The sequence below is a fragment of the Megalopta genalis genome, chromosome 1, assembly GCF_051020955.1.
Source record: "Megalopta genalis isolate 19385.01 chromosome 1, iyMegGena1_principal, whole genome shotgun sequence".
NCBI classification, from domain to species: Eukaryota; Metazoa; Arthropoda; class Insecta; order Hymenoptera; family Halictidae; genus Megalopta; species Megalopta genalis.
Genome location: NC_135013.1, coordinates 5,569,597 through 5,592,399, shown reverse-complemented (window position 1 = coordinate 5,592,399; position 22,803 = coordinate 5,569,597). Strand labels below are relative to the sequence as shown.

The 22,803-nt window shown below is 53.7% G+C and overlaps 1 protein-coding gene across 6 annotated transcripts in view; it reads right to left on the bottom strand.

Moving 5' to 3' along the window:
- Pdk1 (Phosphoinositide-dependent kinase 1) overlaps nt 1-22,803 on the bottom strand; it is a 1,509,859-nt gene that overhangs the window by 5,931 nt on the left and 1,481,125 nt on the right. For 4 of the 6 annotated variants that reach the window (XM_076519275.1, XM_076519277.1, XM_076519280.1 and 1 more), the window contains 2 exons: nt 2,482-2,727; nt 169-1,569 (listed from right to left, as the gene is read on the bottom strand). In XM_076519275.1, the coding sequence (XP_076375390.1) occupies nt 169-1,569; nt 2,482-2,727 (1,647 nt within the window). Of the gene's footprint in view, nt 1-168; nt 1,570-2,481; nt 2,728-8,577; nt 8,599-10,299; nt 10,886-22,803 lie in introns of those variants that run through there. The other 2 variants (XM_076519290.1, XM_076519296.1) reach the window with 2 other exon arrangements.

The following is a 22,803-nucleotide window of genomic DNA, read 5'->3' as shown; positions in this document are numbered from 1 at the left end:
TTTTAATCGCGGTAAACACCGGCCGTAAACAAATCGCGCGTAGACCCGGCCAATCTAGCTGCACGCGCGTTATTTCGATCGTTGAAATCGGAGCCGGGGCTGCGGACTGCCGAAGATGGAACAACGTTTAGAATCGCGAGGTTAAGAGAGAGAGAGCGAGATACTCACTGTGTGAACGAAGAAGATCTTGAAACTCTTCGGCTCGACCCTCAGCTCCGGGCTCCAAGGTATCTCGCCCTTGAGCATCATGCTGACTGGATCGACGTAGTATAGGTGTGGTCCGGTGGTTAGCAGGAGCATCCTCCGTCTGGCGAAGAGGCCTTTCCTCTTGTTGACAAATCCCTGCTTCAGAATCAGGTTTCCCTCGACAAAACCGTCCCACTGGTTCGAGGTGCGCTGCTTCTCCACGCGGTTCTTGATCTCCTCCGGCGTCAGATCGGTGATGTTCCCGTCAACGTTGGTGGTCCGTCTCCTCGGCGGCTTCTCGACGACCGTGTTGGTCGGCGCTGGTTTCTCGCGCACGGTGGTCGCGTCCTCCTCGTCGTCGTCGTCGTCGTCGTCCTCGCCGATACCCAAACCGAGGAGCCTGGTCAGCTGTTTGTCGTCGAGGCCGGGCTCGAGGTGATCGGGGACCCTGTACTGCGACCTGAGCTCCTCGTGCTCCGACGTGCCGGGCAGGTAAGGGTAGATCGGCGGCGGGTTCTGCTCGTGGAGGGTCTCGAAGTCGACGGCCTCGAAGAACGGGTGCGCCCTGATGCTCGGGTAGCCGGCGCCGTGCTCGTCCTGGGCGCCCAGCCTCTTGCTCGGCTCGAGGACCAGCAGCTGACTGACCAACGATCTCGCCAGCTCGCAGAATCCGTCCGGGATCTCGTACTCGAGCTTCAGGATCTTTTGGAATATCATGTACTCGCTCCTAGAGCGGAACGGTGGCAGACCGGCGACCATCTGGTAGACTATGCAGCCAAGTGCCCAGAGGTCGGAGGCTCTGCTCGCTGTCTTGTCCGTTAAGAGTTCCGGCGACACGTATTGGGCGGTGCCAACGAACGAGCCCCTGCGCTCTCTTCTGTAAGGTTGCTGCTGCTGCTGCTGTTGTTGCTGCTGCTGTTGTTGTTGTTCGTCCGAGGTGGTGTTGTGCGTCAGCACCGTCTCCGGGTCCTTCAGGATCTTCGCGCTGCCGAAGTCGGTGATCAGCACGTGCATCTTCTCGTCCAACAGAATGTTCTCCGGCTTCAGATCCCGATGGATGATCCCGAGCCCGTGAAGGTACTCGAGACCGCGCAGGATCTCCGCCGAGTAGAACTTCGTGCACTCGATGTCGAAGGAGCCGACCTTGTTGATGTAAGGCAGGAGCTCGCCGTTCTTTGCGTATGATAGGACGAAATAGAGTCTTTCCACGTCTTGGAACGTACAGAACAGGCGCACGAACGAGTGTTTCGCGCCCGCGAGCATGTTCAGCACTTCCTTCTCGCGCTTCACGTACTCGGTCTTCTTCTCCTTGATGATGTGACGCTTGTCGCACACTTTGATCGCGTACTCCTTGCTGGTGTGGATGTCCTTGGCGAGGTAAACCTGCGCAGAGAAACCATCGCGTTGCTTAATCGTTCCCCTCGACAAACGTTAACACTTTCGCTACCACGGGCCACTGTAGTGGCCTTCCATAAGATACCACTGAGGTACTACGGGCCACTATAGTGGCCCTCCATAAGATGCATTATATTGCATAATGTTATTTCCTCTCATAATAAAGTAAATTAAAGAGCGCATGCTAAGACGTTATAAATATCCTGGAATACCCTTTATTTAAGCAGCTTGGGTTCTCCGCGGCGCTCCGTTCAGCGGAAGCACCGCGGCGGAGAACCCGCCCGTAGCGAAAGGGTTGAAAGCCCTTCGCACTCGGATATCCCGATCGGAGATTTAGCCAGCGATCGAAGTTACTCCGTCAACTATCCCGCGACTAAGTTCCACGTGCTGCCAGATGGACGCTCGTCGAGTGCAAAGGATCGACCTCGCGTGCTTCGCGCGGCGAAAAAAGGTGTCCCGATGCTTCGTTGATCGAATTAGCCGACGATCGCGCGTCAACGACTTCGACCGACCGACCGGTTTCCGGGCAGGGTAGTAATTACCAAAATGTCGGGGATCGTTCGATCCAGGATAACCAAATCCGCGGGCAACGAGGGCGACAGAGAGGGAGGACCGGTTAAGTCGAGAACAGTAGTTAGATCGATACTCCTGCGAACTAGGGGTCGCGCGTTCGGAAAAACTTTCTGTAGAAAGTTTCGTAACGAGGGGTAGAAAAGTTTGAGAATCACTGGGCGGGGAGGTAGATAGATAAAGAGCAAGAGAAAGAAAGAGAAAGAGAAAAAGAGAGGGAGAGAGAAAGAGAAAGGGGAGAAAAGGGGAGACTCTCTTTGCCATTGCCGGGCCGATGTTAATTCGGAGCTTCTTAATGATTTAATCGAGTTAATGGTATAATACACTTACGGTGGAGAAGCTTCCCTCGCCGATCACCTTGCCAAAGATGAAGTCCTTGGGAGTCCGCTTGTGTGTTGGCGGGTTGATGGTGGTAAGGGCCGGGTTCGTGGTCGGCGAAACCCGGGGCGCCAGGGTGTTGGCTGGCGCGACCACACCATTGGTCACGTCGTTCGTTGGTGGAGACATTTTGGACACCGGCCCCTCCACCGTTACTGCCGGCTGTGGCGAAACGGTAAGCGCCTGGTTCGCCACACGCTGCAACAAAAACGTCCACGACTTAATTACCAAACAGTTCCAGGACTCGCTGAGTCGCGGGTACAAGCTACAAGTAGAACGATCGTCCGACCGCGCGAAATCTGTTTTCGATTCCCGGTCATTCTCTGATCGAAAACCTAGCGACCGTCCCAGGGTTCTACACTCTATTTCTCGATAAACTCGAGTTTCCCCGAGGTCTTAAAATGGTAGCGCACGATCGAGCGGAAACGGTGTCTCGGGGCTGTCCGCCGCGATCTTTCGAAGGCGAAGCGGTCCGTGGGCTCGTGGGACAGCGAGAAGGCACGAACTCGCGCGTCCGGGTGGCTTAACTCCTCTCATCCGCCAGCGATCGTCCGGAAATCAGGCGCCGGAAGTGACGCCACCGAGGCCCACACGTGGCCGCGTCGTGCAGGTCAGGACGACGGGGTTTTTGTTCGTCCGAACGAAAGAGCGGCGAGAGCGGACCGCGCGCCGCGGCGTTTGTATCCCACGCGCGTTGGGACATTTCAAGGCTGCCTATTGCGAGAGAGAGAGAGAGACTAATTGACGGTATCTGGATCGAAGAATCGTTCTAGCGCGAATAGCTGGCCCAGATTCGACGAACTTGGACGGCCGAGCGGATAAAAGTGGCACCGAAGCGTTCCGCGGTTGGGAACACCGCCATTAACAAGGGACCGACGACTATGGACAGAGGAGAACGAACCGTCGTCGATGTTCGGGACCTTATCGCGACACCGCATTCAACGTTCGCGGACCTAGTTTCCCCGCGGGCCAGGACAATAGAACCTGAAGACAGTCCCCGGATGACAAAAGAGCGAGCGAGAGAGGACGAGAAGAGACACCGATGGTGGTGGTTCCCCCAAATCAGGGGCTCCCGTTCTCCCGCAAACATTTGAGATGGCCGCCGGTAATGCTGACCTTCGATTATGGCAAACAAAGCCCCCCCTCTTCCCCTCGTCCGATAACGGAAGAGCCGACCTCCCGCGATCGAGAGGGCTACTTTGTAATTGGAAATGATTCCCCCGTGAAAGGTTCGCTCGGTCTTACATATTTACTACGTCTCGGAGAGCTACTCTAATGGAAGGATCCCGAAGAATACGTCCTCGGCGTAATTGGCCGCACGGAAACGCATCTCGCGACAGATGCCTTTCTACCTGCGCGCATAATGGGGTCAACGAATCCGGGACCTGATCAAACGATATAGGAGGCTTGCTCTCGCTCTCTCTCTCTCTCGCTCGCTCTCTCTTTCGCGTTGCGGTCATGAAATTCAATGAAACCTGAAGGGTGCGACGCGAAAGCGAGAGAAGGGTTTCGCGTACACGCAGGCGACCACACACGAGGGTCGTCCGTGCACGTCGCGGCACACATACAACCGCCGATTTTTAAACGGCGATCGTTTCATTTCCGGACCGAAAGACGATCGCCAACGACCCTTTTCGCCTGCTGTTTCCTTCGTCCCATTACCATTGTATACTTCCGCCGAAAGAGACGGATCCCGGCGTTATATACCGATGTGACCGGTCACAAAAGAAAGGAACAAGTTCTCGTCCACGAACAAGAGAATCCGGATGATCCTCGAAATCTAGCTCTGTCTCTCTCTCTCTCTGTCTCTCTTTCATCGTCGTTGTCTAGCTTCGTCTGTCCGGTGTCTTTGACCGTTTCGGACCTTTCGGTGTACGCTCTTTGACTCTCGAAACAAGCTTCGCCGGGCTTTTCACAGAAGACCGGCTCCCAAGAATTCGATATGTTAACGGGACGTAAATATCGATGACATCTTAACGAGCCACCGAAAACGCGAGATAGTGTAGGGGGGGCGGGGGCCAGCAGAGGTAGAGTCCCGGGTCAAAGTACCGCGACCCGCGGTGAATAACGTCGAGATAGGGGGCGATAAATGCACACAACACGGCTCAATTTCGTGCTGCACGGACGTTCACGGGGGTTGATCATCCATCACTTTTCGTGAACGCCGGAAGGAAGGTCTTGGAGGGCTACGACACTCGCGTACTACGCTCTATACCCTCGAACTCTGCGGGACTTATTGGGGGTGGGGAGCGAGCGAGCGAGCGAGAAAGAAACAGAGAGAGAGAGAGAGAGAGAGAGAGAGAGAGAGAGAGAGAGAGAGGCCGTAACCCGATCGTTTCACCTGAAAAGACACTCGTCGCGATAGCATCTCGGCCGAATCTATTAGAGCTCCGTTCTATATCAGCGAGAGAGCGTTGCGAACGCGGCCCGCGAGAGCTCGAAGAAGAATTGGCGGGCTATCGGGTTCCCAAAGCGGTTCTCGCGCAGACTGGCCAACCCCTTCTTGAAAGGGTTCGACGAATTAATCAAGGAAACCGTGGCAACTGGTTCGAGACATCAGACACCGCGGTAGGCGAGACGCGGAGGGACGCGGCGGCGGCGGCGGCCGGCCAAGAGGAAGAAGGAGGGACTTATATATAGAACGATGAAAACGCAAGTCGGCAAGGCCCTTTCTTTCATCTTCTCCATCCACCTTTCCTCGTTCTTCTTCCCAGGCCGGTTACGAGGCGGGCCCCACGGCGTCAACCATCCGTGTCAGGCCGTCGACCTCGTCGAGCATTTGCCCGAGAGCCACCCAGCAGCGGCCCTACTCTCCCTATGTCCCTATGTGCTCGGCTGGCTTTCGATTTGCCCCGCTAGTTTATTTATTTGCTTATCTATTCCTTGGTCCCCTGGCTACCGCTGACCACCCTCTCCCATCCGCGCGCGCGCGATCTTCCTCGCGATCGCCACGCCTCTCTCTCCCTCCCACCCTCCGTCTCGCAATCGCTAACAGCGTTCCTTCGGACAAGGGACAACCGCCGACGCCGACGGATATACCGCAGGACAGAGAGCAGAAGCAGAGCAGAGCTAAGAGGAGAGCTGAGCTGAGCCGAGCCGAGCCGAGCAGAGCAAAGCGTCGATCACGAGATATCAACGAGAGAGAAGACTCGGTCGGGGCTAAGGGGACTCGGGTAATCGATATACCCGACTAACGTCCCACCAGACGACCCCGCAATTTGCTTAGATCGCAGATATGCACGGGATGAGGCGGCAATCGGAATTGCCACCTCGATCTTCGTCGGTAGCGCGCTGGTGTGTTGTCGGTCGCTCGACAGAGAGGACCGAAGGAGAAGAAGAAGCGTGGCCGAAGCCGAAATAAATCGTCCGAGGATAAGCTCTTTCTCTCTCTCTCTCTCTCTCTCTCTCTCGGACGCAACCTTGTTCGGAGGGACGACCCTGCGACACTTTCGCATTCCCTCGAATAAGTCTCGAGGACACCGTGCGATCGGGAGGGGAGGGGAGCGGTCGCGAAAAACGCGCGACAAGTAAGTAGAGGCGGCCAGCAAATTTGCCGGAAGGAAACAGAGGCGAGAGGCGAGGGAGGAGGCCCGCGACAACGGCTTCCTCTCCCGGTCTTTTCGAAACGTATAACTTCGCGCGTCCGTTAAACTCTCTCCTCTCTCTCTCTCTCTCTCTGTCTCTCGCGCGCTCACTCTCCTTCCCTCCCTCTTTTTCTGTCGCGCCGCTTCTCGGTCGCTCTAAGTATGAACATGCTCCTCCCGCGATCGCTGAATCACCCTGTACATACACACAAGCCAGCAGCATTCCAACGGACATTCTAATTTTAGCCTTACTGGTCTCGTCTCGTTCTCTCGCGGAGGCGCGCATTCTCTCGGAGTCCGCGCGCCTCTCGTAACGCTCGATCTGGCTCTCCCCGTCTCGCTCGCGCTCCCGCGAGCCGAACAGCCAGCCTGTGTTTTTTGCGCCGACTGCGGAGTGCTGCCCTCTGCCGATGGTACGCGACACTTTCCTCTCTTTCCTCCTTTCCCTTGGCGCGCCGCGCGAAGCCAGGAAGACGGGGGCGCGGGAGGAAGAGGAGTGAGAGAGAGAGACAGAACGCGCGCGAGAGAGAGAGAGGTGGTGGAGAATGCGGCGGGAGGGGAACGAGAACGAGACCGAGAACGAGAAAGAGCGAGAGAAAGAGACGGAGAGCAATGATCGTAGAGAGACCCTTGCGCCTTCCTTCGGCCCCTCCTCGCCCTTCTGGCCCACCCCCCGCCGCGACCCGACGCGCGACGCATCGGCTTTTCGCCGGCTACCAGAAGGGACTACGCCTATTGGCGCAGGCGGCCAGCACTTTTGCCCGTGAATGAGATGTTTTGCATTCGCAGACGCTGAGAAACGTGTCGCGCGCGCTTGCTCCGCGACTAAATTGGAACACGCCACGGCGCGCTGTGCCCGCCCGAGACCGGAGACTAATAAAAGGGCCTACGCCGAGCAAAGAGAGCGAACGAACGAGAGAGAGAGAGAGAGAGGACCGCGTCGATTTTCGTCGAGGGTCGATACCACGTCTCGCCGCGAATGAATTCTTTCATTCCGTGCACCTGATACGCCTCGTTTGCCCGGCGAGGCTCGGCTATCCTCCGCCGGGAATGCTCTGTTAGTTACGTGCCCGTCTAACAATGCGAACCAGATTCTACGAAAATTCTCGATGCGTCGCGTCCACTGTCACACCGTCGCGCGCGGCACTTTTGCGATTCGTTCCGCGAGACTTTTCCCATAACGAACGCGAATTCCGTTTTTCCTTTTTTTCTCTGTTTTTCAACGTTTCACCGTACCGAAGTTCAAAGCGTCCAATTAAGCGCGAACCGTTTGCGGAGGGGGCCATCTGTCAAATAAAAATGTCCTACGAGTAAATAATAACGTAAAGGGTAAAGCGCACACACACTACCACCATGATCGTGTACGTCGACGTGCAAGGTTGACAGGCTCGTATCACATTATTATCAACTGTACTTCTGATATTATTAAATTCGAAGCTTCGCCGTGTGTAAATGCACCGTTTACGGCGCTCGGAACAGGGGTGCGGGGGGGAAACAAATAGGCAGCAGTCGTTCTCCAATATCGTATTGCGACTTTGTTGCAGAGTTTCTCGGTACACTACCCGAGAGGCTACGGCAGCGTGACGATTCGTGACAGCAACGTTTCCAATATTCACATTACGTCACTCTCACCCACAATCTCTCGCTTCTACGGTTTACTAGCAGCGTGCAAAGAAACAAGCGCCGAGGAATGCGTGCAGCACGTTGTCTGTTAGCGTTCATCTACGCAAAAGGTTACAGAGGTTGGACGAAATCTAGCGAGCGGAAGGGGAATAGAACACAACCGGAGTTTTCTTCCTCGGAGAGGACCCGGCGGGTCACCACCGAGGATCTTCTCCTCTCGAAGCGCGCAAACAACGGTTGCATAAACTCGCGGGGGGAGGGCAGAAAAAAAGAAAGAAAAGGAAATACACTGTTAGCACCGTGTGTCGGCGATCGAGTTACGTCTGAAATTATGCCACCGACTTTATCGCCGCACGGCGATCATCGGTATCGACAGCGCCGAGCAGCGCGTTGAAAGAAAAAAAAAGAAAAACGAACCGACTTCGCTGCTTTTCAAATCGTAGACGTAATTCGACTGACGTCGGCGCGAGACCGTTCGAACTGTCTCGTAACTTCTTTTTTTTTTTCGACGCAATCGAGATAAGCCGCGCGGCGGTTCGAGACAAAGATCGGGTGGCTAGTGCGGCTACGTCACGACTGGAGACGGCCACAAAACTGTTTGCTTTCACATCGTATCGTATAAACAAGCGGTCGATCCAAACATGTTTTTTCGATCGCGGACGTCGATGGCCGTTATAACGACGCTCGCCCCGTCTCTCTCTCTCTATCTCTCTCTCTCTTTGGGCCGTGGCGGTGGTCCCGGAGTGTGTGGCGAATTTATACGATCATTCGGGGTTCACGTGTACCGCGGCGGCCGAGTTGCTCGACCTCGCGACCAATTTTCGTCGCTTTCCAATATTACCATCGGTTTCTGGTCCGCCGATACTCGGGAGCCTCCGGGGTCCTCGAACAGAGAGTCGTCCCCGCGATCTTGTTTAGTCGATAAACTGGCACGCGCGGGGAACACGGCTATCAAAATTCCACGGAAAACCACGATTCCTACGAATATATATATATCTGTTTACGTTCGGCGAGAAACTGCTCCGATAGATCGGCGCGGCCGATCCCGATTTATTCCTGATAAAAAGAGCCAAGGACGTCCGCGCGCACTATTTCCACGCTATCTATAAATCTCTTGATATCGCTTAAAGATACATATTATCGAGAGCAGAACACGGCGCGCGCGAGCGCTTGTCGTCCTATCGGCATTTGAAATTTGAAACAGTTTTTTACCGAGCGCGCGCGCGCGTTTCCGGTTCCGAGAGACGAATATTCATGAGGAATGCTGATTTGACTAGCGTTCCCGAGTCGCGGAAGCGAACACGGTCGTCGTCTACGCGTCTGTCACCGCGCGATGACACGTCGACCGTTGCGTGGTTTTTTTTTCTTTTCTTGTCGCGAATAAAATGTATAATCTTTTTTACTTCGCGAGTGTCGCGAATCATCGTCGAAAGTTCCGCACATCCGTCGCGCGGGGATACGTATTTACCGTTTCCACCGGGTGGTTCTCGTTTAAAGTTGTCCGGTCGGTTAACGTAAACAACTTTCGAACGGCGCAAGATTACGTGCCCGCCGCCCGCTTCCCGAGCCCGAACGAATTTATTTAAATCCGAGGGAAACGTAAATTATTCATGTTACGCAGCGGTATAAGTCGGCCCTCCCGTCGGTCTTTCGTCGCTTCCTTCTTTTTTTCGTTTTTTTTGTTTTCTTGTTTTCACGAGGGCAACGTCAAAAAGATTCACACGGGACAGAACTTGGTCGTCGCGGAACGTTGACACACGAGCCCGTGAGACGACATCTTGACTGCGCCAAAGAAATTTTCACATGCCCGATAGCCCGACGTGTTTTCGCGCGCGCGAGAATTTTTTCTCGAGATAACGAAAATCGAACGATTCATGGTCACGTTGAACACTCGGCGACACCAGGAATAATAACAAAAAAAAAAAAAAAAAAGAAAAAAACACGAGTAAACCGCAGAGAGAGTCGGAAGCATTTCCGAGAGCAATGCTGCTGTTGCTGCTACCCGCACACGTTCCTTTGTCAGTCGTTTCGTGGTCCGTGGGAATGTAGTCTCGGACGCTTCTCAGATATTGTATACAACGGATTACTCCGGGGGCCCCGAATCGCGCGCTCCGGCGAGAGAGATTTCTTGAAAAACCGAACAATGGGTTTCGCGCGCGCGCTTGGTATGCAAACATTGGCCCTTTGTCGTGGCGATGAAGCTGTCTTTCGGTGCGTCGCGTACCGCGCGCGTATACCTCGGGTGGTCCGCCTCTCTCGGTATATGGTAAACAGCGTGTGTGTGCGTCTCGAACGGTTCTCTCGAGATTCCTGTCCGTTTCCTTTTGGTACACGGTCGGATTCACTTTATCCGCGCAAACCGAACTGTCGCGAAGTCACACTCGATATATCACACCTTTTTCCGCGAGACGAGCCCGAGAGCCCGATCCCGAGCCCGAAAACGAAACGACACCATGTTAACGCGTCCATTACACGGGGGAAGCGAAATACGTCGCGCGCGCGAAATTTCACAGTACTCGCGCGGAGAGATCGTGCGGCGCGTTATACTTTCTTCTTCTCTTACCTTGAATAATTTCTTAAGCCTCCGGTAGCCGCGATGTAATCGCGACACGTACTGCTTGTTGGAATCCAGTTTGAATGATTAAAGCCACAGTTGCGGAAAACGAAAAAATCGGTAACCAAAGTAATCGAGAAAATCGAAGAAAAAAAAATCTCGTTTTCGGCGTTATATTTCTTTTCTTTTTTTCCGTTTGTTGTTGTGTAAATGTTTCCGTTGTTTTTTTTCTTCTGCTGCGTGTGAGATGGTCGTGTACGTGGTTTTTGTGTCCGTGTTGCGTGTGTATGGCTGATAATTAGAGTGTGTAGCTTTTTGGAGTATGATGTTTTGTTTGTTTGTTTGTTTTTGAACCAGTGAACTCTCGAGAAACAACCGGGTATGTGTCGCGGCGTCTGTTCGTTGTTAACGATTTTTACTTGGCGAATTTCCGTACAGCGTCTCGATAATGCTTCTTTCGGATCAGTCTCGGGTACATATATACACGTATATGTATATATATATAAATATATATATGCATGCGCGGGAACCGAAGAACGAAAAATACGTTCGTGGCTGTTAAGAGCCGTTCGCTTACTGAATCCTACGCCTGGCGTGTCCCGGCTGCTAACCCGCGCTTTCCCCCCACCATCGGCCACTCGTTGGCGGCAAGCCTCACCACTTCTTCGCCAATCCCCACCATCGCGCCTTCTTCCCACCACCGACCGACCGGAGACCCGCATCCGGGACTGGTGGTGGGGAGACCGAGGGGTAGCGGTTCTCCCACCGGCTCGCAGCGTCGATGGTAATCTTACCGCGAATCGTAAAGCACGCTTACCCCTGCGGTCAAGTGCGAAAATTGCAATGAAAGCATCGAGACACCACCGAGAGACCAGCCTTTCTCTTCTCGTCTTATCCCTGCGCGCTGTGGCCACCCTTTCCACGGGAAAACAAGAAACAAGCGAGACGCATCGTAGTCGTGCCAGGTATACAGAAACGTATACAAACGACAGCGCGATATCGAACAGCATATCGGGACAAGCTAGATAAGGCAGCGTATCCGCACACATGTCTCTCCGCTTCGTATACGTAACGTATTCGAGTCGTGTTCGGGGTACGTTGCGAGACGATGAGAAAATATTTCTAGCGGAGGAGAGAACGCGAGGAGAGTGTGCCCCGTGCACAGGAATGCGCGACGGTGTTTCCCAGAAGCGTTTTCCCGGGGGCAGGGAACATGAAATGACAGGGCTAGAATGCGCTCTCTGGCTCGGTAAAAATCGGCGCGTTACATCGACGGTAAACATTGTGGATACTTTGTCATCATCGACGAGTGTTCGGAGCGACTTTACGTGCGAGTTGACCGTCGCTCGTCGGGGGTAGAGCGGGACAGAGAAAGAGAGAGAAAGAGGAAAGCCGGGCGCGCGGGAGTGGGGACTGGCTGCGCGGTGGGATGACTGGCGGGTGGTCGACGGTGGTGGGGACGCGGGGAATCCCGTTCGGTACGCATGCGCGACCCTGTTGGTGGGGTTACTCAACCGACGGCGCCAGTATTCTCTTCTTCCTCCCCGCCACCGTGGAAACTGCTAGCTTGTCGTTGTTGTTGCCTTGGAAGGGAGGGCATGGATCACACGCGCACACTGGCCTGTCTCTCGGTGTGTTTGTTTGTTTATAGTCGCGTTCTGGGAAATACCCGACGCGAGTAACGGACTCTGGCGCGCGCGGAGCCTTGCATTCCCATTCCGGCGTTGCATCCGGTCGGTTCTCCGTGAGTATCATCCGAAGAACGCCTTCCTCAGTTTTCTCCTTCTTCTTCTCCTACTACTACCACCACTTCGTCGTGTTCTTCTTTGCTCCGCCACTTAGCATTCCCTTCTTCCCTCCGGCCACTTGTACTCGCGCGCCCTTTTAAAGCCTCCTTTCACGTTTATTCATCCCGTTTCCGAACGCGGACGACATCCACGTAACATGTTTGTCGCCGACGGAGACGACACGGCCGCTGCGCTCTCTTCGATCACCAATTTCGAATAAACACGCTCCCCTGGCCATTCGGAGCGTCGATTGTTTCGCCTATTGCGACGCGACGCTTGCCCGTCGACCCTCTCTCTCTCTCTCTCTCTCTCCTCTCTTTCCCTCTTCGCCTCTCTGCCTATCGTTATCGATCTCTCGCGTTACAACGTTGGGCAACCGAAAGAGACGCCGCGGCTTCGTTCGCCGCTGCATTCGTTCCTGTTTACTTTTGTTTCGGAGTGCATCGTTCAGGTGTCTCCGACGCTGCTTCGACCGGGGGCTGCTGCTATCGGGCCCGATTCGGGAAACGGCGGACGATAAACGTGCGATACGCGATCGGACGCAGTCACGCACGCGGCCCGATAAAAAGTCGCCCCCCTGTTATCGAGCCACCTCGAAAAGTAGTCCACGCGTAATCTGAAGAATGCAGCACATCGGCCGCGCGGCACGGTGTTCCTCGTCTCCGGCCGGGTATCTCTACAAATCGCACAACAAATATTGTACAATGGGATTGTGTAACGGTGCTGCGGCGGCGGCGGCGGCGCCGCACGCGCGTCTGGAAATCCAGGCGTATCGCCGCGATAAAAATAAACACCGAAATGACAATGCTTTTCTAGGTGAAACAGCGGCGCGAACGGAAGGAACGCGCTTCGCCCCCGTTCGCGGGGGTGGGTGCTAATGAGATTAACGATTCGAATATCGAGCGCTACGCGGCAGTCCGATTGGAACAAAAAAAAAACGCTCGCGCCCGGCTCGAACCGGTGACGGATCACCGCGCGCGCCGTTGACGATGGTCATCCGTTTCGCAAATCTCGGACCATTTGTCCCGTGCGAGCGAAACCACGGTTCCGTCGTCGCTGGGCCGCGCGTACGCCGGGGCCCCGCGGGCCCCGCGCTCGACGACACGCACCGCGCACCGCTCGGCCGCGCCGATTAATATCCGCGGACTGGTCCATTTAATAATATTGTGTTGTTCGACGTTGCCCGACCGACGTCGGTATCTTGTTTACACGGCCGGCGTGTAACTGTCTTACACACGGGACGACAAAGTCCAGCTCGTACCGAGAACGGTTTCGCAGTTGTTGACTCTTCCGCGAATCGGTGGCATTATCGTTTCTTTAAATGAATAATTGCCGGCGGTCGTTATGTCGTTGCCATGCGAGCCAACGTCCCCTCAACGTCGTCGTCCACGTCCGTTTCGACGCCGTTCGGTCCTGCTGCCTCGCTCCGGACTTCCTCTCCTCCGCCCTTTTCCGATCCGATTCGCGTCGAACCGACGCGCGACTTTTCGCTCCCGTCTCACCGGTAATCCCCGCGAGCACACGCGGAGTCACGCCGCTTGATCCCGGTCCAGCTGACTAATCTTCCCGCGCTGTTAGAATCAAGCACAACCGTCGGCCGGCAACGCCAGAAATAAGAAATCTATATCGCGACCGCGCACGAAAATTAGATCGACCGCGGCTATATCCGGACCGCGGTTCAAACGCGAAGCCTAAAAATATACGTTTTGTTCGAGTAAACAAGATAAAGAGGGTGGTGGCACGGGTGGAACGAGCGCGTACTCTAAACTCTCCATGGTCGTCTCGAGAGCGGTGAAAGAGAGAGAGAGGCCTGCGCGGCAATACACACATAATTTCAAAAAGTTTCGAAACGCCGCACCGGGCAGACCTTTGACCACGAAACCGTGTACGTACGTATTTTTGTAAATACGCGAGTCGCGTTGCTCGTGCAACGTTTCCCCCGCTGCGTAACGATACGTACGTGCACACAGATGCGTTTAGAGGCGGTGGTACGCGTGCACACGCAGAGAGCGGGGGTGCAGTTGCTAGTTGCAGGCAAGTTCGGCCCCGTTTATCGCGCAACCGCCGAAGTTTCGCTATAAATTGAAGCGGGCTATTGACCCGGGAATTAGAAGTCCGAAACTTCGGAACTCAGCCTCGCGGCCAATGACCATCGAGGCCTAGAGAACACTGCGCGGCGGGGGCGAAAAAAAGCGAGGAGGAGGAGGAACCGTTGCCCGAATCCTCTCCGGAGAGACGTTTCGCCTCGTAATCGTGTTAATTTAGCCGAACGGGCGCGCGCGCGGAGTCTCGGCGCGTATAGGATCGGCGAAAATCGGTCTCGCGAAAAGATTCCACGGGACGCACGATACGGAAGCGGCGCGTGGCGGTTCGAGGCCAGGCCCCCGGGTAAACAAGAGAGGATCGCGAGAATGGAAAGTGCAGCGATCGCTCTCGCGCTCGCGCTTGTCTCGAGGAACGACCTAAAAAAAACCTTTTATCCCCGCGACGCCGCGGCGGGAGGTTTCCACTGAATATGTCATGCAGTCATCGAACTTGGACGGCGTTATTATCGCGATCGTTTGCTCCAGTGCCTCGTCCCAGTGTAAACAATGATCCGTCGCCGAGCAGGCGGCGCGGCGCGGCACGGCGCGGTACATCACACGACGGCCCGAGCGAAGCCCGAGCGAAGCCCGCGTCGGAGAAGCGGTGGGGCTCGGCGTGCGCGCGCGATCCGCTGGCCCGCTACATAATTAGCGCGCGAAAATAGATTTTTGCGAAACGAGCCGAGCTCCCGCTCTGGTATGTCAATGAAAACAAATCCTTGTTCCCCTTTTTTCCCCTCCACTTCTCCCTTTCTCTTTGCCGAGGCCTGGTAGCTCCGGCGAAGGCCGCCGAATACTGAAATATACTCGCGCCGACTCGCGCCGAATAGTCGAATCATTGTTTGCCGCCATCCGGCTAACAGGACCCGGCTCTGTCCCACCTTCTCGGATAACCGTCGCGTCTTTTTTATCCGCCGCCGAACGTGTTTATTTGGCAAACGAACCACGCGATCGACCCGATGCGACTTTGATTGGAAGTCGATGCTTTCGCCGCGATATTCTGGCCGCAATCGATGCCTACGAAGCTTCGGAAACTCGATCGTGGTCTCGTAAGACTCTCAGGAAGTACACACATACACCGTTGGGGCTTCGTTAGCTGCGACGGTCAGATTTGACGAGCATCTCGACCGATAGCCAACGTTTTCTTCTACTTTCTACGATTCCATATCGCGCGAACGAGTCTCAGGAATCGACATAAAACTAATTATTCCATTCGGAATGAGCGCGAAGCAGCGACGCGACTCGCGGGACGGTCCACCGCGCACCTAACGTAGCCGCGAAATAATGTGGAACGAAACGGAAACGCGGGAAGAATGTGAAGTGCCAAAAGGAAGTTGGCCCGGCGCGCGCCGTTCGTAATATCGCTTTCAAATCGATTTCGAGCGCAGAAATCGCGCGATTAGAAACTCCGTAAATTCTCGCCGCGTTGCTCCGGGTGAAGAAAAAAAGAAAAAGATTGTCGTCGATGCTGTTTACGCAACGATCGGAGGGGCGTAGCCGATTCCGCGGCAGAGAAAATCTGCGATCGGCTCGGCCCGGATAATTCCGCGAAGAAAATGCGGCGCGCGTTCCGCCTCCGGGCACTCCGGTTTTGATTAATGGAAGGTAGATGTTACAATTTACGGCGTGGAAACGCGCGGGTGACTAACGCACGGCCGCCGCCGGTGCCGTCGCCGCCGCCGCCGTTGGGTTGTATAATATTTAATTTTAGCTAATATGGCCAGCTTATATTTATCGGCTCGTTTCAGCACGTGCACGCGCCGATCCGAGCCGATCCGGGCACAAAGACCGTTAAAGAGACACAATTGTGCAAACATCGGGAATGTAATTGGAAAAGTTGCGACACGTGCGGCTGGCCTTGTTTGCCCAGTGCAGAAATTTCGCGTCGATATCAGAGAAATCTGGCGGCTGAACGGTAAATCCCCCCGTGGTTCTCGAAAGTAATACATTTGCGAGCGCGAGCGCGCGCGCCGCTCCGCGAAATATTAAAAAACCGCGGGCGCGTGTAAATCGTCGAGCGCCGGAAAAATCTCCGGGGCCATATCCGAAATGCGAGTCGTATATAGGTCGGAACGCGGTTCTTTTTCCCGTCGCCGTTACGTGGCCGGCCTCTGTTCATCAATTAGCCCGCCCCCCTTCCCCTCCCCCCCGGGGGGAAATAGTTTTCCTCGTAATTTAACGAACTAATTTTCGCGGAGCCGCGGCCACGTTTGCGTTCCGCTCTCACCCCCGCCGCTCGTGTTTTTTAACCGGCGTAAAATTAATGGACGTAGAATGTAGATTGCGAGAGCGCGAATGAAACTGGATCATGACGTGGCCATCCTCCTCGCGGGTATCAACGCGGAAGCTTGCATTTAGCGCGGCCGGTGCACGCGCGCCGGTGCGCTGGCGCTCGTACAGGCGTCGTCGTATTCTGCCTGCGATCTTTGCCGCGCTAATGCCGCCGGCCGGTGCCAGAAAACCGCTGGAAAATCGGTCACGAGACTCGCGAGTGACTAATCGCCGAAGAACGGCCTGCCGTTTCTTGCGCGGCTGCCGCTTCTTGCGGGCGGATACGTCGAACCGGCCGTCGCGACTGCGAAAGATTCGTTTCTTGTCGCCTTTCGATCCCGGGATAAGAAGGCCGAACTTCTGCATCGAGAACGATCGTGATGATAGCTGCAACTGGGATCTGAAAAGAACATTCGAATCTCCTGCAGCAATTTCCGAGCGGTTAAACGCGATTTAAACGAAATTATTTCGCACGGAATATAGACGTCGATTGTCGTTAAATAATGTCCGATATTTCGTGGGCATTTATTTTCGCGCGAATCCGATGGAAAACGGCGAAACGTCGGCGGTTCTGCGGGCGTACGTTCACGGCTCGTGCCGGCGGTGGCCGGCGGCGCGCGAGTCCGGACTGTGGCGCCATCTGCTTCAACCCCCGGCGAGGCGCGGCGCATCTGCGGGACTCGGCGGCTCGTTGCAGTGCGGCCACGCACCGCGACCCTGACAGACTCGCGCGCGCACCGGCCTCGATCCGCGAGAACTGAATTCGCGGCGCCTCCATGAACGGCGGGCCGCGACTTCGCGACTCGAATTTTCTTTCGCGAATGCGACCAAAGCGAGAGGAGGCCGGTTTTGTAACAGAACGGTTCGCGGGTCGGTACCTTTCAGGCGGCTTGTAACAGGTCCCCGGCCCTTTGATATTACACGCGCTCGCAGGTGAAAAGATGCTCTTTAATGCTGCGTTGGGCAGATTCAAGCCGGCCCTTCACCGGAGAGAGATATAACGAGGCGAAGTACGCCAATTCTCTTTCTCGCTTTCAAAGCTTCTTCAAAAGAGTTCCGCGTCGAGCGGTTCGGCGCGGCAAGCTTTACGCTCGCCTAAAACGTAATCCGGGTCCTCGAGATTGCGGCAATTTCGTAGCTGTCGCTATTAAATCCTTGCCCTTTGATATTGTTCCGAGTAGAAGGTATGAAATTTTCGAGATACGGTAAATTCTCACCAATTGTCTTCTAACTTGGATGGACTATTCTCTATTTACGAGAGAATAGTTCTATTACAGTAATGTCTCTCTAATTGATGCTCGGATTGTGCAGAAAAATGGATAATTTGGAAAGAGGAAATACGATTATTCGCCTAAAATATAATTCGGGTCTTCGAGATTGCGGCAATTTCGTAGCTGTCGCGATTAAACCCTTGCCCTTTGATATTGTTCCGAGTAGAAAGTACGAAATTTTCGAGATACGGTAAATTTTCACCAATTGTCGTCCAACTTGGATGGACTATTCTCTATTTACGGGAGAATAGTTGTATTATAGTAATGTCTCTCTAATTGATGCTCGGATTGTGCACAAAAATGGATAATTTGGAAAGAGGAGATACGATTATTCGAGCCTTGCAGCTCGTTTTTATAGTTGTTGACAATTAGTAACTATAAAAGTGAACTGCAAGGATCGAATAATCGTAGCTTCTCTTCCTAAATTGTCCATTTTCGTGGGCAATCTTAGCGTCAATTAGAGAGACATTACTGTATTATGATCCTATGACGATTATGTATGTGTTCTGTATAATTTTTGTACTATGTATAATTTTTCCACATTGGTGTTGTATAATTATTCTATATTATTTCTATAATTCTTGTACAATGTCTGTATAATTTTTATTCAAATTTTTATTCGTATTGTATATTTCATATGACACAAACCTTGGCGAATAAACTCTTCTTGAAATAGGATTTCAAATATATTTATTAACACTAGAATAATCGAATCCTAAATGCGACTAATGTATATGGTTTTATAGCAATGCCAAGCCCGGGTTTATTTAAACTTCCTATGACTTGTATTATGATTAATATTTATGATAATGTATCTCATTATTTTATTACATATTTAATAACTTACGAGAGGATACGATTTAAAAGCGATCTGGTTTTTATAACTATCGATAACCAGCAATTATATAAATGAAAAATCGAAAAATCGTGTCCCCTCTTCCGAAATTGTCGCTTTTCGTCTCCGAGCCGAACAACAATTGCAGAAAATTTACCGTTCCAAATTTCCTCGTTCCAAATTCGACGTTTCTGTCACAAATCCGTGAAATCCGCGATTCGGTACTCGCTACTCGAACACGCTAAATCGAACGTGTTCGCACACACGATAAATCACAGATTTTCACGGTCCTCGTAAGAAACGATCATCGTAATTTCGTGGCAATGAATAACCGTTAGCTGGACGGCCGGTTGAAATGTCCGAGGATTTCGAACGTGAGGGAAAGCCTGGCATGTGGATCGCGCGTTCGCGGATCCATGGATCATTTGCCCGCGGTGCCGGCTCCACGTGTTCGCCGGCGGAGCCGACGTTTAGACAGAAGTGTTGCACGGTGTACACCGTGCATACACAGTTCCTTTGTCTTCGAATGGATTAGACACGCGCGCGTGTGCCGAGCAAACGCGGCCGCTGATTAATCGTTTATTAAACAGGCGATTATTATGCAAGTCGGCGGGCGCGTGGGCGGCAGTTTCGCGAAGAAATGATGCGCGCCGCGCCGCGCCGCATCGCGCCGTGCCTTTCTTAAGCGTGGCGGATCAGCTCGCGGCGTGGAAAGCGAGCAAGGTGGCGCGGCGCCGCGTCATCCGACGCGCGTGTAATAATGATACGCGATGAAACGCGCGCGTGGACGGGACCCACCACCTCGCCTTTGTTGGATCAGAACCGCGGCGCGCAGCTAAGAACAACAAAGTCGCTCGGGGTTCAGCTAAACAAATGATCCGCTAATCAATTGATTAATTGGCCGGCGCGCAAATAAAGGAGCGATCCGGTCTTCGCGGTCGACGCGAAGATTTCAATCGTTCCCTTCCACCCTTCTTTTATTCGTTTTCGCCGAAGATCATTGTCGTCCAAAGTTGTCGCAACCGCGCATACAGATTGCGAGACGGAATCGTAGAAGCCAAAAGCTTCGCGTTCGCTTCCTATCTCATTGTCTGCGTCGTCGAGCGCAGACAATCGCGGCGGACGGCGACTTGTTGCAGCGAGCGGTGCATCGCGTCCGTGCACGTTCGAACGTAAAGTTCGAAAAACGTACGGTTTCTCGGAGCGTCTTGAACGCTCGCGACCAACCTTGACATAACCGTCGTCAAAATAACGCATCGTTACGCGAAAGTTATCAAGGATTTGGCTCACGCATTGCGGCGAAGATCGGGGGAATAAAATGGCGCGAGGCCCGTCGAAACAATCGTGATCGACGGACCCGTGATCGCCGGTATCGGTGAAGGGCCCGGCAAAGAAACGTTTCATCGTTTCGACGGTAAGCTCGCGAGGGGATCGGCGGAATAGCTATTATTAACAGCCGTCCAGACGGCCGTTACGATAGCCGTTACGCTTGAAATTACTCTAATTTCCGCGAATCCTTCGCTCAATGAGATGCAAATTCCCCTATTTATTTTCTCACCGGTCTCTCACTCTTAATAAGGCTGCAGCACAATATTGCGCGCCGGTTCCGGCCCGAGGCCTTGTAATTTCCCCTCTAATATCGTGGCTCGCGTCGGCTAGCGCGCGCTGCCCCCACGCTTCGCCGCCACCTCACCCCCTCCCCCCCCTCGCGCCCTGTCGTTAGCGAATTTCAATTTAATGTCCCGTCTTCGGCGGGCGTCAACGCGATTAATCGGTTTCTCGCCCCGGCTCGCCGCGCGATTTCAGCGGCGACTCGCTCCGCATCGCTCCGCCTCCGACACGGCGCGCGAGTTTTCGCTCGCGAACGAAACGGCCGTTCTGTCCCTGCCGTTATCGGTTGCGATCTCGATGGCAGCAGGGAGAAAAGGGAGAAAAAGAGAGAGCGAGAGAGAGAGAGAGAGACAGGGCCCGGCACGGATCGACGTTCGTGGCGCGCAATCGCGTTAGATCTGATCTGGCGAATTCCAGGGCGATCGTCGATTGCAGGATCTAGCGCGTTACGTGACTAATTAGTTGGGAATTCGAGCGAAATCGGCCGCACTCGATAGTGCGTTACGAAGGTGCACCCGATAAAACCTTCGACCGACGGTTTTATCGATCGCATTGTGCGCGGGGGAAACGAATCGGCGGCGAAAAAATCGCGCCGGGAAAAACGCGGTGCCCAGAGCTGGCCAAACAGAAGGAGAAAGAGAGAGAAAGAGAGAGAGGGGACACCGCCTACACGTGACAACACGCGCGACCGGATAAACCGTGCTCGCACCGTGACGGCATTAATTTATAAAATCCAGCCTCCCGCCCTCCCCCCGCCGCCGCCCTGGCCGATCCCATTTTTCATTCTTCCGCTGGCAAAATCGCGTACGAAGCGTTAATTGGTGCGCCCTTATTGTCACGGCCGGCGAAGCCACCCCCGAATCGAGCCATTTAACGCTTCGATTGTCTCCGGGCGTGTAAACGAAAAAGGAAAAAAAAACGTGCACCGGGCGAGAGAGCCGCACCGGTGTTTAACATTCAACGAGAGGCGGGAAACGAAAGGAAACCGGCGAACTCGAGAAAAAAGAGAAACAAGCGACGACCGATCCTTGCGTAACGACGCCTCGCCGATTATCTTTTTTTTTATTTATGCATGCGTCCGGGGGAGCCGCGTTATTCACGTCGTCGGGACACTCGAGGGGCGACGGGCGAAATTACGCTAATTGGTCCCGGGCACGGCGCACGGCCGCCACTTTTCCAATGTAAATGTTAATTCTGTCGGATACTTCGGCGTCCATGGAGCCGGACTTACGGGCTAAAGTGTACGGGGCGGATTTAGGGTGATTCCTTCGGAGGAGATAGCGGAACGGGGCGGCTAAGTCGCCGGCACGACCCCCGGGGAAAGCCCTAATTGTATTATTTAGGATTCGTCGGGTCGAAAAGTGCATCCGGTCTCGCATGCGGGCCTGCAGATTTCCGACGCAATCGGCGGCCCGAACTTTCTCGGACCCATGCCGTTTTGTTAATGAGTGACCTTGGCTTCTGACGGGTCCAGGTATGTCAGGTACGAATGCATACCTTAGCTCCAGCTGGTCTCTCGCAATCAAGAGCTTTTCGCGTCAGTTTTACAGCCGTTATGTCTACCGCAGGTGCTGGGGCCTGGCCATTCTTGACCGGCCAGGCTTTCTGTCTTTGTGCAAGGGCCCAATAAATAATCCTCCGATTGTGTCCGAGGCTCTGGCTCTCTCTCTCGACCGTTACCTAACTGTTCAAGGCAGCTGGTATGTACTGCGAGCTATCCGCTGAGCCGTGAATTTAAAACTATTGCTACATTGTGCTTACACTTAGCGGCTACGCCTCTTTAGAGAGAACCTGAACGGATGACCGGGACGATGCTCGGTCTTTGATGCGTTTACGATAAAGGATTGACCTGCCCGGCTGTCAAAGAAACAATGTACGGTCGAAGGAGGCAGCTACATTACCTACCAGGTGGATTACCTGCCGCTTTCGACCGTACAATGGCCCACGAAACATTACTGTACAGCTCGTCCGGCTCTGTCAGCTGGTTCTCATCGCCTAAGTTCAAGGCAGCCAGCGAAGGCTGTCCGATTAAACGGCGCAAAATTGATCGAAACCGATCGAACTTTGTATACAGATTTTAACTTCGCGATAACCGAAAACTTTCAGCGTGTATAAACAATACACGGAACGCGGATAAGCCTCGCGGCATTCCGAGCGATAACGAAAAACCGCGGCGATCGACTAACTCGTCCGACGACGACGCACAGCGGACGAGATCGCGAATAATGCCGGATAATGAACGGCCGCGGAATGAGCGGAGATAAACGATCTCGTCTTAGCGGAGCCTTTAACGCTAGATTTACGGAACACGAGAAATAGCTGTTTCATATTAGTTTATAAATATACGACGATAAGACGTTTTCATTCTGATTTTTAGCAAGTGGTTATTGTAACATTTGTTACTTTTGTAAGTGACGTATAAATTGAATAAATAACAAAAATTTACCGTCAGAAATGACCCGTCTCATTTTAACGAGTTCCGTTAATCTCGAGTATACGTATAGGCACGCGTGATCATTCCTGGAAAAATCAAGTTTGAAAGTCCGTTCTGTAATAATTGCTATCGTGTCATCTTTTATTGCTTATCTCCATGTTCCTACTTATTAGTACCGTATCTTTGTGCAAGATGACGATCGGCACGAATCGATTGTTGG